Source organism: Seriola lalandi, unplaced genomic scaffold, assembly GCF_002814215.2.
Source record: "Seriola lalandi dorsalis isolate HSWRI2012SDOR001 ecotype SW California unplaced genomic scaffold, Sedor1 jcf7180002054256, whole genome shotgun sequence".
NCBI classification, from domain to species: Eukaryota; Metazoa; Chordata; class Actinopteri; order Carangiformes; family Carangidae; genus Seriola; species Seriola lalandi.
This window is the reverse complement of record NW_019524809.1, coordinates 391,520-417,000: the sequence shown is the minus strand read 5'-3', so window position 1 is coordinate 417,000 and position 25,481 is coordinate 391,520. Positions and strand designations below refer to the sequence as shown.

The 25,481-nt window shown below is 39.1% G+C and overlaps 2 protein-coding genes across 5 annotated transcripts in view; both read left to right on the top strand.

Moving 5' to 3' along the window:
- picalma (phosphatidylinositol binding clathrin assembly protein a) overlaps window positions 1-10,075 on the top strand; it is a 45,015-nt gene extending 34,940 nt beyond the window's left edge. The window contains 4 exon segments of the mRNA XM_087173558.1: window positions 5,303-5,362; window positions 5,870-5,971; window positions 6,843-6,946; window positions 8,637-10,075. Coding sequence (XP_087029684.1) covers window positions 5,303-5,362; window positions 5,870-5,971; window positions 6,843-6,935 — 255 coding nt within the window. The 3' untranslated portion in view covers window positions 6,936-6,946; window positions 8,637-10,075.
- Window positions 10,076-15,294: 5,219 nt separating this feature from the next.
- sytl2a (synaptotagmin-like 2a) overlaps window positions 15,295-25,481 on the top strand; it is a 13,856-nt gene continuing 3,669 nt past the window's right edge. Inside the window, exons 1-8 of one of the 4 annotated variants that reach the window (XM_023404834.2) lie at window positions 15,295-15,352; window positions 17,094-17,473; window positions 17,705-17,859; window positions 18,913-19,036; window positions 20,531-20,600; window positions 21,591-21,672; window positions 22,673-24,409; window positions 25,069-25,170. In XM_023404834.2, coding sequence (XP_023260602.1) covers window positions 17,373-17,473; window positions 17,705-17,859; window positions 18,913-19,036; window positions 20,531-20,600; window positions 21,591-21,672; window positions 22,673-24,409; window positions 25,069-25,170 — 2,371 coding nt within the window. In that variant the 5' untranslated portion in view covers window positions 15,295-15,352; window positions 17,094-17,372. Of the gene's footprint in view, window positions 15,353-17,093; window positions 17,474-17,704; window positions 17,860-18,912; window positions 19,037-20,530; window positions 20,601-21,587; window positions 21,673-22,672; window positions 24,410-25,068; window positions 25,171-25,481 lie in introns of all 4 variants that reach the window. The other 3 variants (XM_023404835.2, XM_023404833.2, XM_023404836.2) reach the window with 3 other exon arrangements.

Sequence of the window (25,481 nt, the reverse complement as noted above, 5' to 3'; positions counted from 1 at the left end):
TCATCATCACTTTCATGAGCTTTCTGGTGGGTAAGTGTAGTCCAGTTGTGGGACAGACAACAGGTGTTAGAACAAACTACAGGATGCAGCACAAATACATCTGAGCTTATTTTTCAAGAGAAGAATAAAATACAGTGATGCAGCCTTTGGGCCCGCTGCCCTGCTATCTAGTAAAATTAATTCTAATTTAGTAGAACAGCTTATGTGATTATTGGCTGGAGCAGCCACAGTCCAGCGCTACATCCTCGGATGTCCGTGAGTGAGAAGTTACATCACTGGTCGACCAAGTGCTGCTCTTTAAAAGCACCTAACAACAAATCTGAGGACTTTTTGAACAAATCTACTTCCTATAGAAGACAGTCTCCAGAGGCAGAGCAGCAGTTTGTTACCCAGACAGAGGCTGAGACTAAATAAGAAAGATATTCCATCGCTTCCAACCTTCTCTCTGAGTGATCATTTACAGTAAATATAGCTGGAATCACAGCACAGTCTGTCTTTAACTTTTGTGTTTGGTGATTTCTGTCAGATGACGTTGTAGTCATAATATCAGGATTTTAGCAGCAGCAGAGCAGCAGCTTGGAAGTGACTGCTGGTTAATATGTAGTTATGTTTCATGTTTCAGTCACTGTTTCAAACTGTTTCTGTTGTCTGACAACAGAAACAGAAAAAACATATAAATGAGATTTAACAGCTTTATTGTGAATTAAGCTATATTAAAATACTTTATATATGAGAACGGAGAGAAACAAACAGATAAAGAGCTGAAACCTGCTGACAGTAGGCTGAATGATGATAGAACATGTTGACCTCATGAATATGCTAATCAGCATCATCTACCATCATTTATCGACTTTTCCTGCAGCTTTAGCTACTTTCTGTCAAAAGTATTTGTTTACTGCGGCCCCACCACAGTTTTCAACTACATCCTCAATTTCACACATTAGCTTTACACAGTCCAGACAGATACAAGGTTTTGACCAGGTCTTAAGTTAAAATACCAAAACAACTGAACTTTGCAAATGTTACTGGGAAGTGAAACTACTAACATACTCCCAGACACTGTGAATCAATAATCTACAGTTTACACAGACAAATGCATAGCAAGGCAGCAAAGCATGCATGTTGTGTATTCTGAATCAGAATATTACCACTACATTGAAATACACTTGTTTGTTTGTTTGTTTGTTTATAAAGGTCCCCTTTAGCTTTTGCATTGCAGCAGCTATTCTTCCTGGGATCCATATGTGCTTATTTAAACACATGGCTGTTTCGCTAATTGCGGTGTTTGCAATGTTGCAAATGAGCTGTTGCACTGCAACCAACCAAAAGATACATTGGATTTAGTATCATCTCCATTTCAGAGTCAAAATTTAGTCACAGGACTGCTCCCTCAGTGGGGGCGGAGAACACTTCAAACAAAACCAGAGCCCAATAAAACAGCTACACTGAAGTTAGAGGTCATTAAGCTCCTGCAGTTAATGTACTCAGATTGCACTTCTCAATATCTGTCTATAAACTGTCAAAAGCTCTAAGAACCAGTGACATCAAAATAGTTCAACAAACCAGTCAGCCAACAACTTGTCTGCCTCTGTCTGTCCAAATACATGCACCAATGTGTTAATTACTTACTATTTTACATGTATTGTTATCAAGGTAAATCTGGTATTTTCTGTAGATTTTATAGTCCTGCTTTAATTTCAGTCCAACCGAAACTTTACATTCAGCAAGAGAGAAGAAACTAGTCACTAGAATCAGCTGATGACAACCAGTGGCTAGTAATTCTCACCTTGAGTAATCCAACTGATGATAGAGCTTAAACCTATATTGCATTTTATTTTTTATTTATTTATGAATGTTGACATATCAATGTTTGTTTGCTCTGTCTGTTGTCTATGTATCAAGCTATTGTTTTGTCTGTCTGACTGTTACAACATGTAATTGTTCTTCTGGGCCACACTTATAGAGCACCATGTATTTTCCACAATACGTAAGTCCATGTCTACTATACATATGTTTTAAGCCTTTTCCTGCACTCTGACCAACACTGGCCTGCACTTGTTGATATTAACGTCTTCAAATTCAGCTGCACCACTCTGTCCAGAGGCCACACCATCGCTACCAGCCACAGCACACCGTCAGGGCTACATTAACACTGCAGCAATGGCATGCAGCAGCCAAGGGCTCCGTCTAGTACCAGCCAGTTTGTTTGAGATTATTTTATTAGAGCTTTAAACCAATATCGAGTTCTTGTTACTTAAAATCTAGTCTCTTTTCTGTCTGCCAAGAAATGACCAGTCAAGCTTTCCCTGCCAGCTTCTTCTTGCTGACTTGCCAGTAGAAGGTGTTGGGTGATTTTGGGAGTAAATGCTTTCCTGGATGGTCTCCAGTTTTTCCTGAATTGTTGACTGTGCTTTCTTTGTTTCTAAGTGTCTTTTACTCCCTGTAACTGGTGTCATAATAACCACAACCTCATGTGTCTGCCTATGATGTTCCATTGGATGGTTTCTCAAAAGGACAGTTCCAGTGGGTCTGGAGTCTTGGCTCATTTCCCTCATCCCCTTACTGTTTCACATGACTGCAGATTGATTGCAGAGCAACTGACTTTAGTGCACTGAAATGGTTGCTGTTTGTTTTCAAAGTCACTATTTTTGACTTATTAGAGAAGAAGCCAGTCAAACTCAGAAGACGTAATTCATTGTTGCAACAAGAAAACCACTGAATCAGCTACTGATGAGATCCAAACTCCATCCAGAATGCTGAATCATATCTCTGTGTGGATTCTTAACAGGATCATTGGATTTTTCTTCTCTGGGACTCAGTTATGAGACATATCTACTGAGGTTGTTGTGACCACAGTTGTGTACGTTTTGACTGAAGCCAGTGGTCCTGAATGCAGTTCTGCATTTTGTGAACTGATGATTACACTGATGATAAAACCCAGGCTGTTTCATGCCAAGCCAAGTATTGTTGTCTCTCATAAATAGTGAATGGAGAAGAATGAAAATGACTTTTCCAGCTGTGGTTGCCTAATATAACAAAACACTCCACTGTTCTTAGTCAGTATTGTAACAATCTGACACCTTCTATTGATCAATGTGGAAAAAGAGCTGTGTTGTATGTGCTGTATGTATAAATCAGTCAGTATTTATGTTAAACAGATGAGAAACTCCAGTCTCACTTGAACTCTCTTGAGCTCATCGTGTGTAGACATAGTTTACCATGCCACGTTTTCATTTGATCATAAGTGTCTTACCTGTCTTGCCATATTGTGTTATAGTATAGAGGTGAAAAGAACAGGTTACTGCAGTAAGTAGTTTGGATTTGTTTGTCTGAATAAAGCCTCTCCTAAAGTGAGAAAAGTCTCATGAATGAACTCTCGCTATTCAGTGATAGATCTGAATCTCACTGATAACCTTTGTTCTGCCTTCCCTCTAATCTCTTTTACCATGCTTTTTTTTTTTTTTTACAAATATTTAGTTTGCATTCTGTCTTTGGTGAAGTCAAATCCAACAGTCCAACCTCTTACTATAGTCACAGTGATCAAGCTGAAAATGCATATCTCTGTTGAAGCGAGTCAAAAGAAATTGGTGATACACTAAGAAGCAGCCATCACTCATAAAAGGATAATCCAGGACATGATGCAAAAACAATCCTAATCATGTTGTTATTGACTATCTGTGGGCCGCTGAGTGAGATGTCGCTGAGACAAACCAAACATTGTCAGCGAGGAGGAATTCTGAAGGAGCGCTCTCTGTTCAGTGAAACAAGCACAGTCTGTGATGAAAGCGCAAATTTTGGCACCAGTGTCACATCTGACTCACTTGTGCCTCCCCAGCCAATGACTGAATAGTTAATGAAACGTATCCTTCCCGAGAGGGCTGGGCGTTGGACAAATCTGGGTTTGTTATCACTGCAGGGGCTGTTATCACAAGCAAGGGCTGCTCAGAGAAAGAGTCTCCACTTTTGTTCTCTCTAATCTCTTTTCACAAGGAGCCCTGCACCTGCCAGTGATGAGCTTCTACCTCCAAGACACAACACACTCAGCTTTCTGCTTTCCTTTACCTCGGTCCGTCAGTGCCCTGTTTAAAAAATATAGCTAGCTGTTATAAGATCAGCAGTGTATTGTGAATGCAGTCTTTTGGTAACTTTTGACACATTTTCTGTGGAAAGCGTCAGTGTGTTGTGGATAAATGCTGTTCTTCAGACCCTTTTTTCCACTTTGATGTTTTGGAGTTAACACTCAACATGAAACATGTCTTTACCCTTTTAGAATGATATTGATCAAATAATAAATAGCCAGGAAATCTGCAGTCTCAAAAAGAGGACTTAGAAGTTAATAAAGCATCTTAAATTTCTGCTATATACAGTAAAATTACTTATAATTTTTTTTTTCAGTGTTGTTGTGGGCAGTTGGAAGATATTATATACTACTGGTCTGACCGTGGACTGAGCTGTTCAATCCTTTTTTTTTTAAACATGGCCACTACTGCAAGCTATAGCAGCTCAGATGCTTGACTCATAGTAGGCAAGGGCTTTTTAGGAAAAACCTAGATTCACTTAATTTAGTGAATTATTTTATTTTTAATCCATTCATCTGGCTCCAGTTTACATTAATTGATTATTTTTATTACAAGCAATAATGGTTATATACAGCTGGGAAGGGCTGACAAAATATGATAAACTGTAAATGTCGACAAATGAATGTAGCTGATTGTAAGCTCGCTTCTATTCCACACAGATTTTCAGTCAATCTTTGACCTTGAAACAGGTATTAAACTTTGTCCTTCTTTTGCGATAAAAATGTCTTTAAAAGTTTGTAAGATTGTATCCGCCCCGAATCTGCATATAACATCAGCAGAAGTTCTTCATAAATCTCCACACAGGCTGAATCCTGCTGTCATTTTCTCACAGTCTGCAGAATCTGCCATCCATCTTCCCTAATGCTCTCATTTAAGCTGCAGTCTCGATTTACTATCAAAACTACGCAGAAAGACGGTGCACAGAGTTTGGAATGAAGCAGTAAAAAGCATCAGCAAGCTTCACAAGTCCTAACAAGTTCAGCTTTGTCATGTGACTGCTCTTTTAAAAGTAGAAATTTGGAGTAGGAGGAGTCGGTATTGAATGAATTCTTCATTCGTCATGGTATATTCTCTGTATTCTTGAATAGATTTGTAAAGGTTCACTTTGGTCATTGTAATTAAATAAAATGTGATAATCTAATAATAAACTGCTAGATGTGAGTTGTGTGTCACTGTGTCCTGATTCTGTAGCAGGAATTTACTTGATTCTTGTGTCACCTCAGGCACCGTCTGTCATGGCCTTCCCTGCAACCACACCGACAGGCATGATGGCATATGCAATGGTAAGTCAGCTGGGACTGTATACCCAGCAAGTTTTCACTTCCTGTCACACACACACACTCGCATGTTGGGCTCTCTATCGTTGCGAGGATACTCAGTGACTTAAGGCATTCCCTACCCCCCTTACCTCAACCTTAACCTTCACGACTAAATACCTAAACCCAACTTAACCTGGACCCTAAAACCAAGTCTGAACCATCAAACAGCCCTTTGAATTTGGGAAGACCGGCTGAAATGTCATCATGGTTTAGAACAAAAATAGAAAGAGTACACACACACACACGCACACACACACACACACACACACACAAACAGACCCTGCAAGCAAGCGAGGAGGACAAGAGATTCTTCTTATTGTCTCATCATATTCACATATCCATGCACGGTAGTAACTAACCCCTGAACCTTAGTTGGGGATGTGTCTTTATTTTGTTTTGTTTTGTTTGTTTGTTTGTTTGTTTGAGGCACAATAGTTCACACATTGTCTGCTGTGTTTTCTTTACCATCAGCCTCCCCACATGGGCTCCATGATGATGACACAGCCCACTATGATGTACACCCAGCCTGTAATGAGGCCGGCCAACCCCTTCGGCTCCAATCCAGGTGCACAGGTAAGCGACATGTCTACATGTACTGTCTCTCTCCTTCCACAGCTGAGCTCGGTGACCCAGCCTGTGAGAATCATGTTGACATTTGTGTTCAGTTGCCTTAGCTCTGGGATGTTCTTCCCTAGATTCGTACCACGGTTTTAGGGAGTTTGGTGTAATTTCTCAGAGGAAATCCAAGTGTGCTGGTAATTTTTTATGAGATGGGACTTGTGCTCCCCACAGGAGAGTTTATTTGTGAGTTTCAAAGCTCTTAAATCTGAGTCTGGCTGCTAAACAACATTCACAAGCCAACTTTTAATGAATGAATGAATGAATTAATACATTTTTCCCACTCCTGTTGTTACTTTGGTTCCATGCAAACCTCCGAATCAATTTATAAATGTTTCCATCCACCTATTTATATGTATTTTCAACGTTTTTCAGCATAAAAAATTTGAGTGGAAGCCTGGAATTGGGAAAAAAAAAGGTATTTACTCTTGGTTGAGGTGAAAAAATTGATGTATGCAACAAAGTGTGATGGAAAGAGACTAGGTGAATGAATGACGTACATGATGCATGTGACCTATTGGTCACTCTAACTAAAGAAATGAAAAATGTTTTTGGATAACATGGGCATTAGTGTATTTCTTTATATGCTTCCGCTTCTCAGTCAGTATCTCTCATGATCTAATATGAGGTCTGTGATTCTGTTTTAACATCCATTTACAGAATTGTGTGCATTATATATGTGCGAAATATGATAATGCATGAGCTTAATTTTCCTGATCAGACACCTTTAGCGTAGCTTTTCCTCTGGAGTTCCTGTCTTATCATTGGGTCTCCATTTCTCTCCTGTTCTGCTTTCATTCCTCCTCCGTCCTCCTCTGTGACTCAGTCACCCACAACTTCTAGTCCCTCCCGTCTCAGCCCCCTCAGAGCACCAGGGAAGGACCCCTTTGCTCAACTCTCTCTGCAGAATTTTTTATAGAACATCTTTAGGTACAGCTCATCTTCTGTGTGTGCTTACTTGCAACTCCAGTGTCAACATACTGCATGTTCAATTAAATCTTGTTTGAGCAGAACTGGCTGTTAAAGGTACTATATGTAAGAAAGGAAAGTAATTTAGATGGTTTAATCGCTTTTTTATGGTCAAAGTGTGAAGAGACTGTAGTGTAACTTCAATAATGAGACCTCTGTTACCTATAACAGCTCTGGATTGATTTCTATGTAAAGGACTCGGGCCAAATTTCCGAGTGCCTTGCCTCAACTCCTCATCTACAGCACCTACACTGTGCAACACTAGCTACGGTTAGGTTAGAAACGGAGTCCGCTAATGTCAATAAATGACCAGCTCACACCACAACAAACTCCAACACAAACTCCACAAAAGCATAACAAACAAAAAAAAGTTTAATCTAGTAAAGCACGTCTGGAGTGTCAACATCAGCTGATAACGATATTACGCTTTATAAATCCTATTTCAAAAAAACATAAAACTAGTCTCGCATACTTTCTCGTGTGGTTTTAAATATAGTTTGTATTATATAGTAACATTGTAACTTTAGTTACGTCATCTATCAACATGATGCCTGTCAATAGTGTTCAGTCTTGTGTAGTCAGACTGGCCATTGGGACCATCGGGACAAATCCCGGTGTGATAAAGTTTTTACCATCCCTGTCACGGGCTTCAACGGCCTTCTCTGTGTGTCATTGTGGGTGCGCATGAGAGTCCGGGGTGTGACACCGCCATCAGTAGACGTTCCTTCCCTGCACCCATGTTACTTCACCGCCGGTCTCATATCAGCAGTCCCAGTTAATACCATTCAAAACTCCACATGATCCGGCTGTAACGGGAGGATAGACTGCTCTTTGTTGTTTTCCTGGTAATCCTTAAATTGGCATTATCCAAATACCATGAGGGGCTGAATTTCTTTCCCAGTCTGACCATCATGTCACTGAGTGCAAGCATGTGTGTGAGCACAAGCGACAGGATGCTGAGTGACTGCAGTTCACTTAATGGCCACTGGTGTTATTGATAACACAGGTTTTCTGAATGTTACATATAGAACCTTTAAAAGGCTGATTTTGGATCTAGTCACAACACTTTGCTGTGAGACGTCACCTCACTTGACTCCGCCGCTCGCTGCTTTGCACACTCTGTATACATGTCTTGTCTCCTGTTGTATGAGGATTGATTTAGTCAAAGTTTCTTTGCTCTGCAGGAGACTGAAGCTCTTTTTGCTTAGGACTAGTTCAAGCTGAGATGTGAGGGTTTGAAAATTACACTTCACATTTTGACATGTCCAGTACATATACAAGATAAGTAGTTGTAACACACCTAGTCATAGTAAAACACTGCGATAGGACAAAGCCAGAAGGTGTGGTTAATTACCTTAAACTAATCAAAAGTGCATGTGTTGATCAGATTCATCAGATGAGATCACAGACAAATTGAGATGACCAGTGGTACAAGTCTGCTGTCAATAGGACTTCAGCTCTTATTTTGCAATAAAAAGCTTTATGCACCATCTTTATTTTTGCCTTGCTGTAGGATTTGTGCTGATGTATGTTTGTACATACAGAAATTGGGGTGGCATTAGAAGTCTGGCTACTGCTCTGTTATTACTGGATCTGCAACTGCTTTCCATGTTCCAAAAAGGAGTTAACACTGTTGTTTTTATATTCACAGATGCAGTTCATGTAACCTGAGGAGGGGGGAAGTCTTTCCCATCTGAATAAGATTCATAACAACATCAACTATTGGAGCAAACCTGCGGTTTGCTTCTAATTAACTGAGAATAAAAGGCCCAAATAAGACTTTCAATAAAATTACTTGGAGCGGCTTTGGCCATCTGAGAGAACATTGTGCCCATCTAGTCATGTCTGAGTTTTAGAAGGAGAAGAAGAGTGCGTGTTGCCATTCAAATCATGTGGACAAAGGTCAGCCCCCACTGCATCCTGGACTAAGAGAAACACAACACCCAAAGGGAGAGGTTTTAACATCACTATTTATGTACATGGAGACAAAAAAACAAAGTTGGGTTGTTGTCATACATAGACACTGTTTGAGTGTCTTTTTTGTTTTCGTTCTTCGTTCTCCAGGTGAGGCTGGGAGAGTCACCTCTTTCAATTATCAATCAGAATTACCTTCTTAAAGCATCCTCCAATTAGGAAAACAATTGCAAACTATTGTTTATACCACGCATTTTTGTTTTCTTTCATCTTTCTGTACTGTTTGGAGTAGACATTCCTTGTGTATTATTTGTATTTATTTATGATTACCTATAGAGAGGATGACATTATTAAGCAAAATTCAAATGTTACTAGTCACTGATTTCCTTCATGCGGAAGGTCTTCAGGTATACACATAGGTTTGATTGATTGTAGAATTGGATTTTGAGTGATTGAGATGATTTTTTTTTTTTTTGATTTTTTTTAAAGAAGTTAATATAAAGTTTAAAGAGATGACATGTTTTGCTGCTGTGGCACTAAATATTCTCTGTACTCGCATGATGCCTCGTACAGTTATCTGTGGCTCGATGGCCCACACTGAGAATGTGTATCAATGTAATGATTCATTAATACCGTCAAATCTGCAAATCTGTGGGGGTCGATGTCTATGAATTTGGCGAGGAAACATTTTTCACCTGAGCAAATCACTACACTTTATGATTGAGGCAGCATTGCATTAGAAAGGAATCGCCATTTATACTTTTGGCACAATTTATTCTTACATTTAACAAAGGTCATTGCTGCCCTTTACCAACCTGAATGTCCAGGGTCCTTTTCATGCTTAGGTCATGTTTCTATAGGCGAGCACTGGGGTGTTTAGGACTATGTGGGGCATGGAGGCATCAAGTGTATGTTCAAGTCAGGTTAACAGGGGGTAGGGTTGGGGTGAGGTCAGTGCAGTAGAGTAGAGCACTGTTGATCGGTGCTTTGTGTGTACATAGAACTGATCCTGCCAATCACAGGACTGGGTGGGTGTAGGTATGAAAGATGGCCTGGACATGAAAGTGGCCCTTAATCCATTAACTGCATATTTGTTGCATTGTCCCTGCAGACTATGTTTTTGTTTGATTTTTTTTTTTTTAATTTTTGTTCAATAAAGTGCTAGCTTCCACACAAGCGTTTGGCTCCGTATTTATTAATCTATAGAAAAGAATGTTTTTTTGACCGATTGATAGGATAGGATGCCAAGGGCTCTAGTGGTGGTTAAGATAAGAGATGTTTTCAGATGTATTAAAAACCTTTAATTGATTACTTCTTGGGTAAGTCAGGTAAGCACACCTGGATTTGAGCAATTTATCCCATTCTTCCTGGCAGATCCTCTCAAGCTCTGTCAGATTGCATGGTAAGTGTCTGGACTACTATCTTCAGGTCCCTCCACAGATGTTCTATGGGGAACAGGGTTATTGTTGTAGTGAAAGGTAAGCCATCGCCCCAGTCTTAGGTTGTGTGCAAGTTTTCTTCAAGGACCTCTTCTGTGTTTGGCTGTATTCATGCTTCCAACCAATTCAGACCAGTCTCCCTGACCCTGACGAGCACACTCATAACTCCATGGTGTTAGCCAGGTGATGATCAGTGTCTGGTGTTCAGCACAAAGGGCTCAGTTTTCATCTCGTCAGACCAGATAATCTTTATTATATTTAAATGCTGTTTGATAAACTCCAGAAGGCTGTCCTATGCTTTGTACTCAAAGCCGCTTCTGTGTAACCGCTCTACCATAAAGACCTCATTTTATTCTTGTGTGCTGAGATGGTTTTACTCCTGACAGGTTCTCCCATCTCTGCAGAGGACTTCTGAAGCTCTGGTAGAGTGGCTGTTGGGTTCTTTGTCTCCTCCTTGACCAAGGCCTTTCATGCCCAGTGACTCATTTTGACCAGACAGCCAACTCTAGGAATGGTCCTAGTTGTTCCAAACTTCTCCCATTTCACAATTATAGAGGCCACTATGCTCCTAGGAATACAAGTTTTAGAAATGGTGTTATACCCCTGCCCTGATCTGTGCTTCGCCACAATTTTATAGTGAAGGTCCACAGAGAGTTCCATGGACTTCATGGTTTGGTTTTTGTCCTGACATGCAGTGTGAATTGTGGGATCTTACTATATATACAAAGATGTGGGCCTTTCTAAACTATATCCTGCCATTCAGTTTGTCACAGGTGGATTATAGTCAAGTTCTAGACACATTTAAAGGATAATTGAAGCAAACAGGAAGCACTTGAACACAGTTCGGAGCTACAGTACAATACTTTTGTAAATAAGATTTCAGTCTAAAAAGATGTTTTCACTTCGTCATTTTGAATTATTGAGTGAAGACTGATGTGCAAAAATTGCCATTTTGCTCATTAAAAATTAAATATAAAACACAAAGTGTTGAAATAATGAAAGGGTCTGAAGACTCTGACGCCACTTTATGTAAGCAGGAATGTAGATAGTAAAATAACTAAATGTCAAGAGCATCTGATCTTTGTTGAGACAGGATTATTAAACTTATGTGTCTGAAAATATAGGTTTTTGTCTTTTTGGCCTTGGTGAACTGAGTCTTAATTTGAATTCCAACATGCATTTAGGAAAGGGCATTTTACCTGTACAACCTTAACACAAATGACTGTTGAGTGGTTGAGCCATATTGACAAGAGAATGATTGTGAGAGCTGACTTACTAGATTTTAGTGCAGCATTTGATCTAATTGACTATGACTAACTGATTAAGTAGAAGCCATTCATCTCATCACATGAAAAATTAATGGTAGTTTTTCTAAGCGCTGGAATACCACAGGGAAGTTGTTTTGGGCTGCTATTATGTTTAATATTTATTAATGACCTACCTCTTGTAACAGCAAAATGAAGTATGGCCTTATATGCAGACTAATCAATATATTTTCCATCAAATTATTTTACAAATTTATACATAAGCCTTGAAAGAGAACGTAATTTTGTTTATGAGTGGTTCATTCAGAGCAAATTACTATCAAAACACAAACAAAAAAGCATGAATTGTATGTGAGTAATCTGAGAAATTCTATACTGTAGGTTACTGTTATGTGCCAGGCAATGGCAGGCTGTTTGTTTTTGTTTTCTCCCTCTCCCTCTCTGTCTCTCCCTCACTTGGTTTCCCTCCAGGTGCTGATTGGTGATTGGGCTCCACCTGAGTTGGAAGTGGTAAGTTGGGGTGCCCTGTACATCTCAACACGCAGTTTTCCTTTGTCTAGAAACATTAGGTTAGTGGTGGGTGCCACTCGCTGTATTGTTTTGGAGGGTCTTGTCTTAGATTAGGTAGATAGGTTTTCTTTTGTGTGTTTTTGTTTCAGTAGATGAAGATAGCTGAGGCCTCATTTTGTTTTATTGGGTTCATTTCTTTGGCACACCACCTTTGTCCCTTCCTCCCCCACATTGGACTTCCTTGTTGAGACCTTCAGGTTGTAATAAACTACCTTCAAGTACTCATTGACTCAGTTTTAATTCTTGATTTGTTACGTTACGGTTCCTGTCACCCCTAGCTCCAACTAAGGGACGTAACAGTTGCAGAAACTAAACTCCCACTGTTGATGAGAAAATGTCCCTGTGCTCGTCATTATCAGAAAATCTGTATCTAAAATGAGCAGAGCTGTATTCTGTTATTACTGTAAAACACTATCAACAAACACATTAAAGCAGATTTGTACAGTGCTTTGGTACATCTGGACAATGCCCCTGTGGTGTGTTACAGTGCAGCTAAAAAAGAAGCTTCAGATAGTTCAGAGTAGAGCAGCTGCTCTGGTCCTCAACTGTCGTTTAGATGACGTTTAGACACCGCAGGTTGAGGAAGTGCATGCCGGTCTTTTTCTGGCTGATGATGTAGAAGAAAATGCTGTCAAGTCAGTTAACCTTCTTCTGACAAATGTGTGTGCTAAAATAGCCAAAATTTTCTTTTCTCAAGAATTATCTTCACTGGGAATAAGTACTGTTATAAAAACAGACAAGTGACTCGGGATCAGTTTGCTCTTCAACCTAGAGGGAATAAGGAAACCTGTTCTGTAGAGAGCAGCCATTTAATGGGATAGTAATGCATCATTTATTAGAGAATCTCTGAAAAAGACTGCCTTTAAAAACAGTTAAAGTTCTTAATGAGTCATTAATAGAATTAAGATTATGTGTGTGCTGCTGATTATAAAAAACAATTTATACTGTACCTTTGTATTTTACCTGTTGCTTAAGTACATGTATTGATATATGTTCACACATATATTCATATGTATGTTACATTATGTAAATGTTTTCATAGTTAATTAGTAGAGACTACATGATAAACAAATGGACCTTTATGTGGAACATTTCTTGAGTTTAACGGCAATGTTTAGTTAAACAGTACTGGAGCTGAATTTGTGGAAACTGACTGATGGGTGATCCAAGTGCTGAGGATTCCTTGGCTCTTGGAGAAGCCAGAGTCCCACACTTCATCATTCTGGAGGCTTGAGGAACCCACAGGTGCAGCAGCTCATCCATGTGCAACACACACACACACACACACACACACAGAGGGACCTTGATATAAAAGGTTCATCCTGCTTGGCAAAGCCTCTCCATGAAAAATAAGACGATTCTTTGTTCTGCTGCCACTTCCCCTTCATTTGGATTCAGCAGTAGAAAGATGCATGTGTGTGTTTGTGTGAGACACTGACTTTCATGATATAATTAATTGGCAAGTTAATAAAGGCTTTACTGTTGAACTGAAGCCTTCCTTTTCACAGTGGCCTCCACATAGTTAACCTTATTTGACTATTCCTTATCTTCCAAAGATAAATTGCAGGGGAAACAGTTCATCAGTCACTGATTTAAAAAAACGTTTCCTCTGGATTAGGATTCTCAGAGAAACTAAAAGGTTATTTACAATACAAAATCATGTTTTTAAATTTTTGATTTCAATAAAATAAAGCAGATGCTCCAAAAGGTTTTTTACAGTCTGATTGTCAATAACATGCTTGTAAAATAAAAAAAAAAATAAAAAAAATCAAATCAAAGTAAGAAATTTCCATTTTTGAGGTCGTGATGCAAATGTCTAAACTTGTTGAGCAGAAAGTGAATTGTTATGCTGTGAGTTCTTCCTTCTCCTTCTGCCAGGCAGCACCCGAAGTTCCTGAGTTGCAACATCAGTTTGGACCAGATCCTTCCAGATGGTCTGTGGTGTCCCCCCACTGTGGAAACAATATGGACAATCATTCCTATAGGTGGAAGAGGGCTTGATTTGGTGTCTGTGATAAAAACGAACACAGTCTGTGTCTGAGGGCTGAATGATGATGCCGCCTCAGACTAAATAAACTGTTCTGGCTTTAATCAAGAGATTTGACCGAGTGCACACAAGTTAGAGGGGGGTTAACTCCAAACCAGTTTGAACCATTTGCAACCTGAAAAGTAAATAGAGCTCTTCCTCCACCTTGTGGTCAAAAGCTGCAACTGACGGAGGAGAGTGACTGGTGGTTTTACTCTGTGTGCTGCAGCTGGTAGGCTACGTATGTTCTTATTGCCCGTTTTGTTGCACTGTGCAGTCAAAATGAAGTAAATCATCACAACTTCTAAAAACTGCATCCTCCTTATCAGTGTGCAGTGCAGGCTCAGGTTCAGCATATTCAGTACGTGTGTGTGTGTGTGTGTGTGTGTGTGTGTGTGTGTGAGAGAGAAAGAGGAGATGTAAAACTACTTTAAAACCATAACTATATCTTCTTTTGGATCAAGACTTCAAATAAAACACATGGAAAGTGTGGGACCTTTAATTAATGCATCAGTATAAAGAATGACAACTGATGTATTACAGTGAGCTGAGGAACACTGACCTTATTAACAAAGAAACAGAAATAGATAAATGAATGTAGAAGTACAAAAATATAGGTACATTTGTAGAAAGGTGGAAATAAGGTAAAGGCATGTATTATTCCCTGGTTAATTACCATCATGTTTTTATTTATTTATCAAGTGTACATTTAATGATTTATTTGTTAATTAATCCTAGCTTCCATTAATCTATATATAATAGTATTTATCAATTAAACTATTTGTGTATTGATTGATTGATGATAACCATTTCTTTATGTTTTATCACGGTTTCTATCAAGGAATATCTAATAATAAAGATGAAGGTAAAATGCTGTTCAAATATTCTCAGCCCACAAGCCTTTACAGAAAAGGTAAAATTACAGCAGTGGAGAACAATGTATTAAAATGTCTAAATGTGGCAGGATTATGGACAATATATATTCTTCCTTACAGGATTGTTTTCCGGTGTGGAAGGTTGATGTGAGTCTTAAAACCTGTGCACGTAACTGCAGAGCAGACAGGTCAGTAAGTCTGTGTGCAGCTCCTCCCTCCTGCAGCAGCTCATCATCCTGTTGGTTCAACTGGTAGTCAGCAAGGAGCAACGACGAGAGGTGAGCCGACTGCCTTCTGACTTTACGCTCAGATAATATTGTCTTTTCTGTGCTTTCCTCTGTATGTTGTATTAATGTTGTTGTTATACTGTTAAGATTAAGAAGTGGAGCGTCAGAGCAGTTTGTAAGAACACTTGGTGAAAATTAAAGCAAAGGGAGACACCATTATTTTCTGATCCAAATGAGAAATGAGGCTTAAAGAGCAACTGAAAGTTTTGTCAGCTGGTGCCAGAGCAGATTGCAAAATGTATAATATACAGTTTACTTAAGTCAAAACTTCCTCTATATGGTTGATTTGGTTGCTTAACAGCTAAGATCTGATTGTGAAATTCAAATCCATGTAATCCAGCCAGCATTATATGGCTGTACTGGACTGCTGTTGCAGAAACATGATGTTTGGTGTTTTGTCTCTCACAGTAATATGAAAGTGTATGTGTAATCAGAGTCATATAGCTTGTTAAGTCTTAAGGAAATCTGACTGTGATGAGGAAATAAGTCACAGGTATCACAACAAGGAAATAACTAAAAACTAAAATGTAGCCCTTTCAGAGAAACTGGATGTGCAACATTCTTCACTGTAAGAAAGTAAAGTACTTTTACTCAGGATTCAGTTTTAATGCAGTCTTGTATTCGAGATTAAGACTCAATTACAACTTCCTTAACTTTTATCATGAATAAAGAATGGGAGCCAACTGCAGTGCAACCACAACTCTTTCTAAAACGAAGTCATAATAACATAACTACCATACTGAATGACACTTCTTTTAGTGAGAACTTTTAGCAAAGGTAAGTGTAGTCACTTTAATAAATGGCAAACTTTAAACCAGTCGAGAGAAAATCGACTTTGATGTGGGTGGACATGGACATTGTTAGAACTTGCAGGCATTCCTCATGGAGATTTTTTCTTCTCTTACAGGAAAAGCAAAAGCTCTGCTTCGATAAAAAAAAAAGAACCTTTAGTTTTAATCTCATTTAAAAGAAATGCATATATCGTTGTTTCACTGCTGATGGGAGCGCAGTTCCCACACTCACTTCAGCTGATGTGTTTCCACATTGTTACTCCTTCTTCTGTGGCAGACAAAGGAATGAAAGACAGAGGTAGTCAGAGGGAAGCAGTGTTTTTAGTGAGGTTAGTCAGCAGTGTGTGAGTGTAGCATGTCAAGGCAAAGGAGCGTTCATGTTTTATCAGGCTTGAAGATCAGACATGTTGCTCTTTACAGGGTGCACCTATACATGTTTTTATTGTGTACTTCTCACACAGAGAGAATGATTACAAGGTGATTACAGGTGATTTATTTGAAACTCAATTTAAATTATCATCTAAAAATGTTGGCCTGGGTTTAAGTTTTTTTTTTTTTTACAAGGCACTGAGGCTTGTTAACATGCCACCACCCAGGGATGCAACCAATGATTATTTTCATTACTGAGCGATCTGCTGATTATTTTTTCAGTAAACATCTACTGGATAGAAAATCAGAAAATTGTGCAAAATTGAGTTTTCTCATTTTGTCCAAACAGAAGACTTTCCCAGGAAACACTGGAGAAACTTGAGGAGTGGTCTTTTATCATTCTTTCTTAAAAATGATTTAGCAACTTTATTATTAAATTCTTGCTGATTAATATGCTGTTGATTGCTTTTAGTGGATCCATTAATTTCCTCTGTTGAACCTAAAAGCAAAATTTTTCTGTGAATATTAAATAGTAAAACTATTCCCCCTCAGTTTGTGCTGCTTTCTTTCAGGCTCAATCTGGTCAAAGAAGAGTCAAACATGGCAACAGGAAACAACACCAGCTGAAGCAAAACATATCCAAAACCAGCAAAGCTCCAGAGTAGTAAATAAGGACTGCACTGTCCCAAAATTGTGTTAACTGCTGAAGCTGAGTTGATTTGACTTGGAGAAACAGAACCAGGCGTTTGGGAGCTTCATGAAGAACCATATGAGGTGGTGATCATATTCAGCTGCTAGAGACAAACTCAAAGCAGTGGAAAGCGTCAGCTGAGGACACAGCAGCAGTCAACATGATTGACCTGAGTTTTCTGACAGAGGAGGAGCAGGAGACCATCCTGGCTGTGTTGAAAAGGGATGCTGAGCTGAAGAAGGCTGAGGAGCAACGTGTCCAGTGAGTTGTTCCATGTTTAACAACTCAGCAGAGAAGCACTAACTAATCCCTCACACTTTTAGTTTGGCCTGTTACAGACAAGATTGTGTAAAGAATTTATGCCTGCTTTGAATGTTATAGAACTCTAGAAAGTACATTTATCTGCTACCTAAAAGTTCCAAAGTGTAGCTTGCAGCATAGCAAACCCTTATATAGTGACTTTACATTTCCCACTTACATGTCTGCAACCAGGAACCTGCAGAAGACTGTTAGTAACAGGGGCCAGCTGAGGTACCTGACTGGAGAGTGGTTCTATGAGACCAAACAGCTTCGCCATCAGGATCGCATCCATGGCTCCGACATCATCAGGGCCTCCATGAGACACACACATAAACCACTAACTATATGTGAGTGTGTTGCAACCACCACTTCTTTGTCATTATGCTCTAGAAACACAGAGTATGAACTTTTTATTTAGATTGTAATCTCAGGTCAGAAGAACCTAAGCATACCAAAGTTGTCAGTTTTCATCTGTCCAGCAGTTTGGTTTTCTGGTGTTTGATGAACATTAGAGCCTCATAAAGTTGGTGCACAGTTTTATTTAGCCATTAGAATAGAATATATTAAAAACTTCCCACTTTTATACGACTGTGTGGGACTGTAGTGTGGATGTGACACCAGTGTTTGTTTGTCTCTCCTGTTATTTGGATCAAGTGAATGGACCCTTGAGTATCCAGGTATAGTAAAAATAAAACCACAGTGATGCTGTGGCTCATCCCTGGAAGCTCACAGTTAAATTCTGCTACTCACAGTTGGCCCTGGGCACACTACATGTAGCCTATGCAGCTTTTTTAAAATCCAATTTTGAAATCTCTTTCTTCTCAAGTCACTGCATCTCATGTGGCCATCATAATCCTCAAGATAAACACGGGGCTTTCTAGACAGAAAAAGTCAGAGCAAAGAGGAGAGAGGGTTCACAGACTTGTTAAATCAATACACATGAGTGAATTCAGACTCTACAGGGGTTCAGCACATGCACACACAATTTGAGAAAATAAGCATTATAGTAGATTTAATAAAATAAATTGCATGTATTTCCTCTGTTTGGTGTGCCATAAACTATAACAGTAACAGAGCAGTGAACAGGCATCTATTTCCACCATAAGTTCAAAATATACTTTATTGATGTGAGGATAAAGTGAAGAATCTTATTTCCTTCCGATGGATTTGCGAAACCTCACACAGGCAAAAACCTGTTTCTGCCCCTACAGCTGGAACAAACTGAAACAGAGGATTAGATAATGCATTTGTTGAGCTCAGTGTATTTATGTGTCTCTGAAACTTTCATGTCAGCAGGTTGTAGACGTGTAATTGTGCACCTGTGTGGTAACGAAAACAAATGGTGCGTTAAAATGAATGACTAACTTTCTTTAACAGTTGCTGTTTGTTGTGTGCTGCAGTGGAGCTCTCGCAGATCCTCCCTGAGAAGTCCAGTTTTGTCAGCAGTGAAAATAAGGAAGTGTTTGTCCCACCTGTTCTCTGTGGACTTCTTCAGGAGCCTTACCTGCAGCTCAGCAATGAAAGGTGAGTACTGAGAACCAAAGCAGAAATCTCCCATTTATCACATTTAATTTACATACATACATTTTGAGTGTCAAAATTTAAATTTTCCCCCCAAACCACAACATCTGCTTAAGTCAGGCTTCGCTAGGTCTTATACTATTAAGGATTATACAATTGATTGATCTATTTAAAAATATTCAATTAATGAATATTTTTAAAATGGATCAAATGACTAAATGGACTGTATGTTAAAGGTGCTGCATGTATGAACTCAAAGAGAAATTATTGTTGTGCTTCACTGTAACCTCTCTCCTCAGCAGGCAGCTGTTGCAGTAGCATTATAAAAGCTCTGCTAAAGCAGAACAGCAGAGAGACACAGTTAGCATTTAGCAGCTAAAGAGACAGATGTTTTGCTCTGAATGAGACCAGATAGATGAATGGATGGAAAATGCATAAATCTCATAAATAGTTTCATTTTGTAGTGGACGATCAACAGCAGATTTATAGACAATTGTGGCTCTAGTGAGTATTTAGTGTATGAGGGACTGGTGGTGTGGGTCATTGATGAAGCTCTGTGTCACAGATATTTTGGGCTTGGGATGCACACACAATACTTCACTTACCTGGATGAGTTTATTGTTGGTTTGGCTCTGCACATGAGATTTGTTGAGAATAAGAGACATATAGAATATGACAGGCTCATCCTTTAAACTGAAGGGTGGAATAACATTGATTTAAAATCAAAAGGAGATTTTTTACAGTGTATTGTTGTCATATGGTGCCTTTTGTTGTGGCACTGTTACACTATATACACTTCAAATGCTAAAAATCCATTTTGGCTCAAGTCAAACTAGTGCATACTTAGAGAAAAATCTTGACTACTGCATCTTTAATTATTCCCTGAGATAAACTTCCAAAATCTCAAACCCCACACACATTTAGAAAACAGTAACTCCATGTAGCATTAACACAACATGTGTGCTGTATGTTTTCAGCAGCATCACATGCTGTAGTAGTAGAGTGGATTATCTGGGCGTGACTGAAACTGATTGGCGTTGTGCACACAGTAAATGGATACTTACTAATTTGCTCCATAGTTCTCAATAATCTTCTTATAAGAGCAGGTCTCACATGTTCATGTTTTCTCTGACCGTTGATCACAGTTGTAAATATAATAAACATTTTCTGCTCTGCCTGTGAGGCCTAACCTGCTTGTTCTTAACAGCAACTTTAACTATTTGTCACGTAACATGTGAGATGATCATTTTTGTTGCCGCTTACACATCCACTTGCAGTGACAAGAACAAGAGAGCAGGCATTGTTTAGGAACTGATATCGTTATGCCATTGACCACTGACCAAACCATGTCTGTTGTAGAAGGGAGTGTAATGTACTTTGATGAGCACACAGATTTTCCAAATCAAAGATTTTTGAAAGATCTGGAAAATTTCAAGCTGCATATCCTAAATTCAGAAATTTTCAACACATAATGTTAATCTCTCTTTATTTTAATAGGTATCAGAAACAGAACCCCGATGACACACCACAAGACACACCTAAACCAGTTTTGCAGTCACCCACAAAGGTAGGATCCTGTCTGGAGAAACTTCTCTGTGTACTAGGTGTTAGACAGAATACCACAAAACTGAGTATAGTCCTGGTCAATATCACTACAATATCACTACATCTTTTGACTAATTAAACTATAATGAAAGGGCCATATTAAAGAATCAACTGCAAAAAATGTCAGTAGTTCTTAGATTCCATTCTATTATTTATTTTTTATATTTTGTATGTCCATCTTTATTTAAAAACTATTATTTTATTTATTCAAATAAAAATTCTTCTCAACTATTCTTTGCTGGAATGGTTTTGTTGCTCTACTTTCCACTTTAAAATACTCGGGGGATATGGTTTCACTTTATTTTTCTTGTGATTTTTTTCAGTGTGTTAAGGATTTTTGTTATGTTAGAAAATTCCTCTCCTGCCAAGCTTCTTGAGACTGGGAGTCATCCTTTCATTCAATATTATTTATAGGGCCATCTCTACATGTCATCTCCCGTCCACCTTTTTCACTCATGCAGCCCCATATCAGCCAACTCCTCAGTCTTTCACTGTCAGCACTGTGCAGTCACTGTGGTAACCTCCTGGCTGATCCACAGCAAACCTGCTGGACCCCATCTGATCCAAACTAATTCATTTTGGTTTCATCTGAACAAAGAATGAGCTGTCAACCTCCACCAGTCTTTTCATATTCATTGGCAAAGTTTAATTTGCAGTTTTGAACCTTGTTCATAAGCATTAATTGAAAATCATACATAGCCTATAATCAAATTTGTTGCAGTGATCAAAGGTAAACTTACTTTTGTTGCATTGAGGTTGTACTTGGTAATATATATAACATGTTTTTAAGTACACATAAGATAAAGACCCTACACTTGTGCCTAAAAAATATAAAAAATCTTCGTAAGATGACACAGTTTTGAAACATTTAACATTTTAGTGATACTGACCATGGGTGAACTCAGTACTGTTGTGTACTGTTTGTACTAATCTTTCTCTTTTGTTGAAGAAGAGAAAGAATCCTTTCAATATCAAGCTCGAGGACAGACAGTTACTGGATAGAGCAGTGGATCAAACCCAGACACCAAATGAGGGTGAGTTTTTGACATCAACATCAGCTTGCGCTATTTTAAATATGCATTCTGATTACTTTTTCTATTGTGATGTAATGATATATCATGTGTTATGTTTTGTATTGAGTGGCTGCTCGATGGCCAAATCATGAACGCTGTAACATTACAAACCAATGTAAGTCCTGTTTTAGTGATCTTTTTGACATCCAGGTGTGTGGGTCCTTTACTCTGCAGCTGCTTCAACCTTTGGTGTGAACAGCATGTTAGCATGAGCAGTGGTTGCATGGCAGTTAAAGGCATTACTGGTTTGTCATTTCTAACAGTTTTATAATCTGAGTTTCTTCCAACTTGTTTTCACACAGTGGTACAGGTAAAATCACATGAAAGACATGACATGAGCCAGTGATCCGTGACCACAGATTTTCCCAGGGGTTGTCAAAGTGAAGGGAAGTCCAGATACATGAGCCTGCCAGACTAGCCAGGGGATTACACAGAAATACATTCCAAAGCCTTAATCTGTACTGCATGACTTGTAGCTGCTGGAAATATTTCACATGAGCTGTGGAAACAATGTTTTTATGTTGAAACTATATAATAAGAAGGAAACAATGGCTCAGCAGGATTTAACAGCTGTAGGTGCTTCGGTTAGTTTTAAATACAATATATACAGGTAGGTATTTTAGTGTACTGGTTCCTTTCAGGGAGGAAATCAGAAATCAATTAAAATGAAACCATGTCAGAGGTTATGAGGGAATGGTTTTTGGTTGCACCTACTGCTAACGACTCATAGATGTCTAAAACATGACAAGACTAAAGTCCACCACTAATGAAGACTGGAATCAAAAGTAATATAGGAAATGAAAATCCTTCGGCAAGAGTGTTTAATGGCTAACTAGTGCAGTTGCTGAAGGACACCATTGGTTAAACTTTCTGTTTGAAATAAACACACCACCAATTATCTCTATGACAAAAAGCAGAGTGTTTTTGACTGAAATGGTGTTCATTTGTTTTGTTTTTTCAGAGCCTTTACCATCATCCGACAGCTCCATTTGTTATGCTAGTAACCTTAGACAAGACCCTAATAGCCTGATCGCCCATAATGCATCTGTTCCCATGCCAATGCCTGAAAACAAAGCAGTCAACACCAGTTCTCAGGACTGTTTTGTTGAAGTAGATGGACCAGGGGGTAGAAAGACTCCCCCTGCTGCTCCACAGGGCATCCTCAAGCACTTCTCTACTTCTAGCTCCACAGACTCTCTGTTCTCTCATCTGGACCTGCAGAGTCCAGTTAATCTGGATTCTCCCACTGAGACCTGGTTAGACAAGAAGCAGGTGAGGTTCAGCACCATGGTCAGTCACAGTGGAGAGGAGTGGCAGGATGGGGAGGAACTGGGAGAGCACAGGAATTCTCAGACATATGTCGAGAGCATAAAAAATCTGTCAGTTCAAAAGGAAATGACAGGTGAGGATACTGCTGGCAGGTCCCAAGAAAAGATTTTGTCACCACAGACTGGATGTAGTCTCTCTGTACATTTATCAAAAGAAGATGGCACTTATAGAGCTAATCCAGTCCTCATCTATGAGGAGACAGATGACTCTTTAACAGGTTCAGTACCAGAGTCAGGGGAAAACAGCATCGCTCCAAAGCAGCAGGTGGGTGCTCCAGTTTCTCCTCCCAGACAGCCTCGTTCCAGTCCTCAAAAGGACAGGCCAGCCAAGATCAGTGACCTTAAGCATTTCTGGGAGTCAGAGTATACAGGACCCAGGGTAATCGCTGCAAAGGTTAGGGAAGCCTCAAGCAGCTCAGTACCCCCTAACAAAGTGGTTACCCCACAGTCTGATCCAACCACATCCTTATATAAGAGAGAGACGTATGAAGAAGAGGCACAAACTTCTCAACACAAAACCAACTCCAGTGAGGTCTTGAAATCATTGAAATTGACAGACAAGGGATTTTTCAGTGAGGGTCCAGATGGGTCACAGCTGAGGAGTCCTGATAATACAGGGGATGCACAGTCAATACTGTGTCACCAATACTATTCCAAGGCTGATACAGAGTCTCAAGAAAGACCCCTCAGTCCTAGTAAATCCCAAACACCAAAATCAAAAGACCAGGAGGATGAAGTCAGGAGGAGTCCATCCAAGACCTACCACCCAAGAGTCCTACCAAGAGAGTCCTCCAGTCCTGAGAGATCCAGACTGGAGGGTTCCCCCTTGAAAACCTTTCCAATAGACATTGAACCTCAAACTAAGGTTGTTGAAGAGCAACAAGGGAAGCCGAGTCCCTCACATGGAGCAAAGCAAACAGTGGTGACAGATACTAAACCTTGCAAAGACATCACATCAAGTCCTCTACCTTTACATCCAGAGGACAGAGGGGCTTACTTTGTTAATTTAAATACACAACAAAGTAATTCAAGCTCCTCTAGTTCAAAACAATACAAAAAATCTTCAGAAAAAAAACTGGGAACCTTTACAAGCCTCGCCAGATCTTTCATCAATCAGGATTTCCAGCACTACCTTGGGCCACAGGAGAAGGCCCATGTCCCACCTTTTCACCAAGACAAAGGTATTGCTGAGGAGAGTGATGCGGCACGCAGACCACAAAGTGCCCTCAGCAACCTTGTAGGAAACCACAGTTACAGTCCCACTGAGGGGAATCCTACTAGAACCAGTTCTTGGATTGTGCAAAAGAAAGAAGGAAACTCGAGCCAAGACACAACCAGGGCCTGGTCCCTGTCTCGGGCAAGTCCAGGCAGTGAGCCTTTTAATTCTCTATTCACTTACATTTCTTCAAGCTATTGATTGAGAAATGGAAACCCCAGTTAATGCATTAACATTTCAGTGAGTCTGACTTGACTAAGAGTTAGTATACTTGCCCTGACAGATTCCTCATTTTCAAAATTCTTACATGTTTGTACAATCTGCTGTTTGACCTAAATTTTTCTTTTGTATTTCCTCTTTCTTTCCTCTTTCCTCTTCTGTATCTTTACAAAACTGTAGAACAAATATTTATTTGTGTTATTTAATTATTTATTAAATTTTTACTTCCTTTAACCATTCTAATCAGTAGAAAACAATTTAGTTAAATGTAGTTTTGCTTGTAATTAAAAAGCTGCCGATGCATTAGATATGTGGTTTGTAATAAGCAGCTAATCACCACTACAAAGATTCAAATTGGTGTTACCAACAGCACGAGTCCTGTTATTTGCTATGGTGACTGAATCCTTTATACATCTTAAATTGATTTGCTAATCATTATATTTATATATATACTTATATACTTAAATAAACCAGCACTTGTTCCACTTGTTTTCTACTCACTGAAACAGAAGCGTTGTTATTTCATATGGTTGCTTAGTAAATCATCTGTGTTGAGTCCGTTTCCCAGAGCTGATCGTGTTTCGTTTGTGGCAGGTTATGATGATTGTTCTAGTCCCGTCATGTCAGCTCTGAAACGATTATCTTTGAGGAGTACATCTTCATTCAAAAGTCTGGAAAACCTCACCTCACAATCAAGTAACACAACTTTTTTTTTTTTTAGACTCTGCACCTGTGGTGCTTAATACAGTTGATGGTTATGACACTTTATTGTATTGTCCGTGTACATGATTTCCACAAAATAAAATAAAACAAAATCATGTTACAGGATATAATTGTATATGGCAGTGATGTATAACTAATGGCCTTATTTCGTATTAAGAAGTTAGGACCAAAATAACTCAAGAAACAAATGAATTTATGTGTGGATGATGGTAAACATAGTCCTCTCTTTATATAAACATTTATAGTATCAGTACATGCACAGGCTGGGCAATGATTTAAAGGAG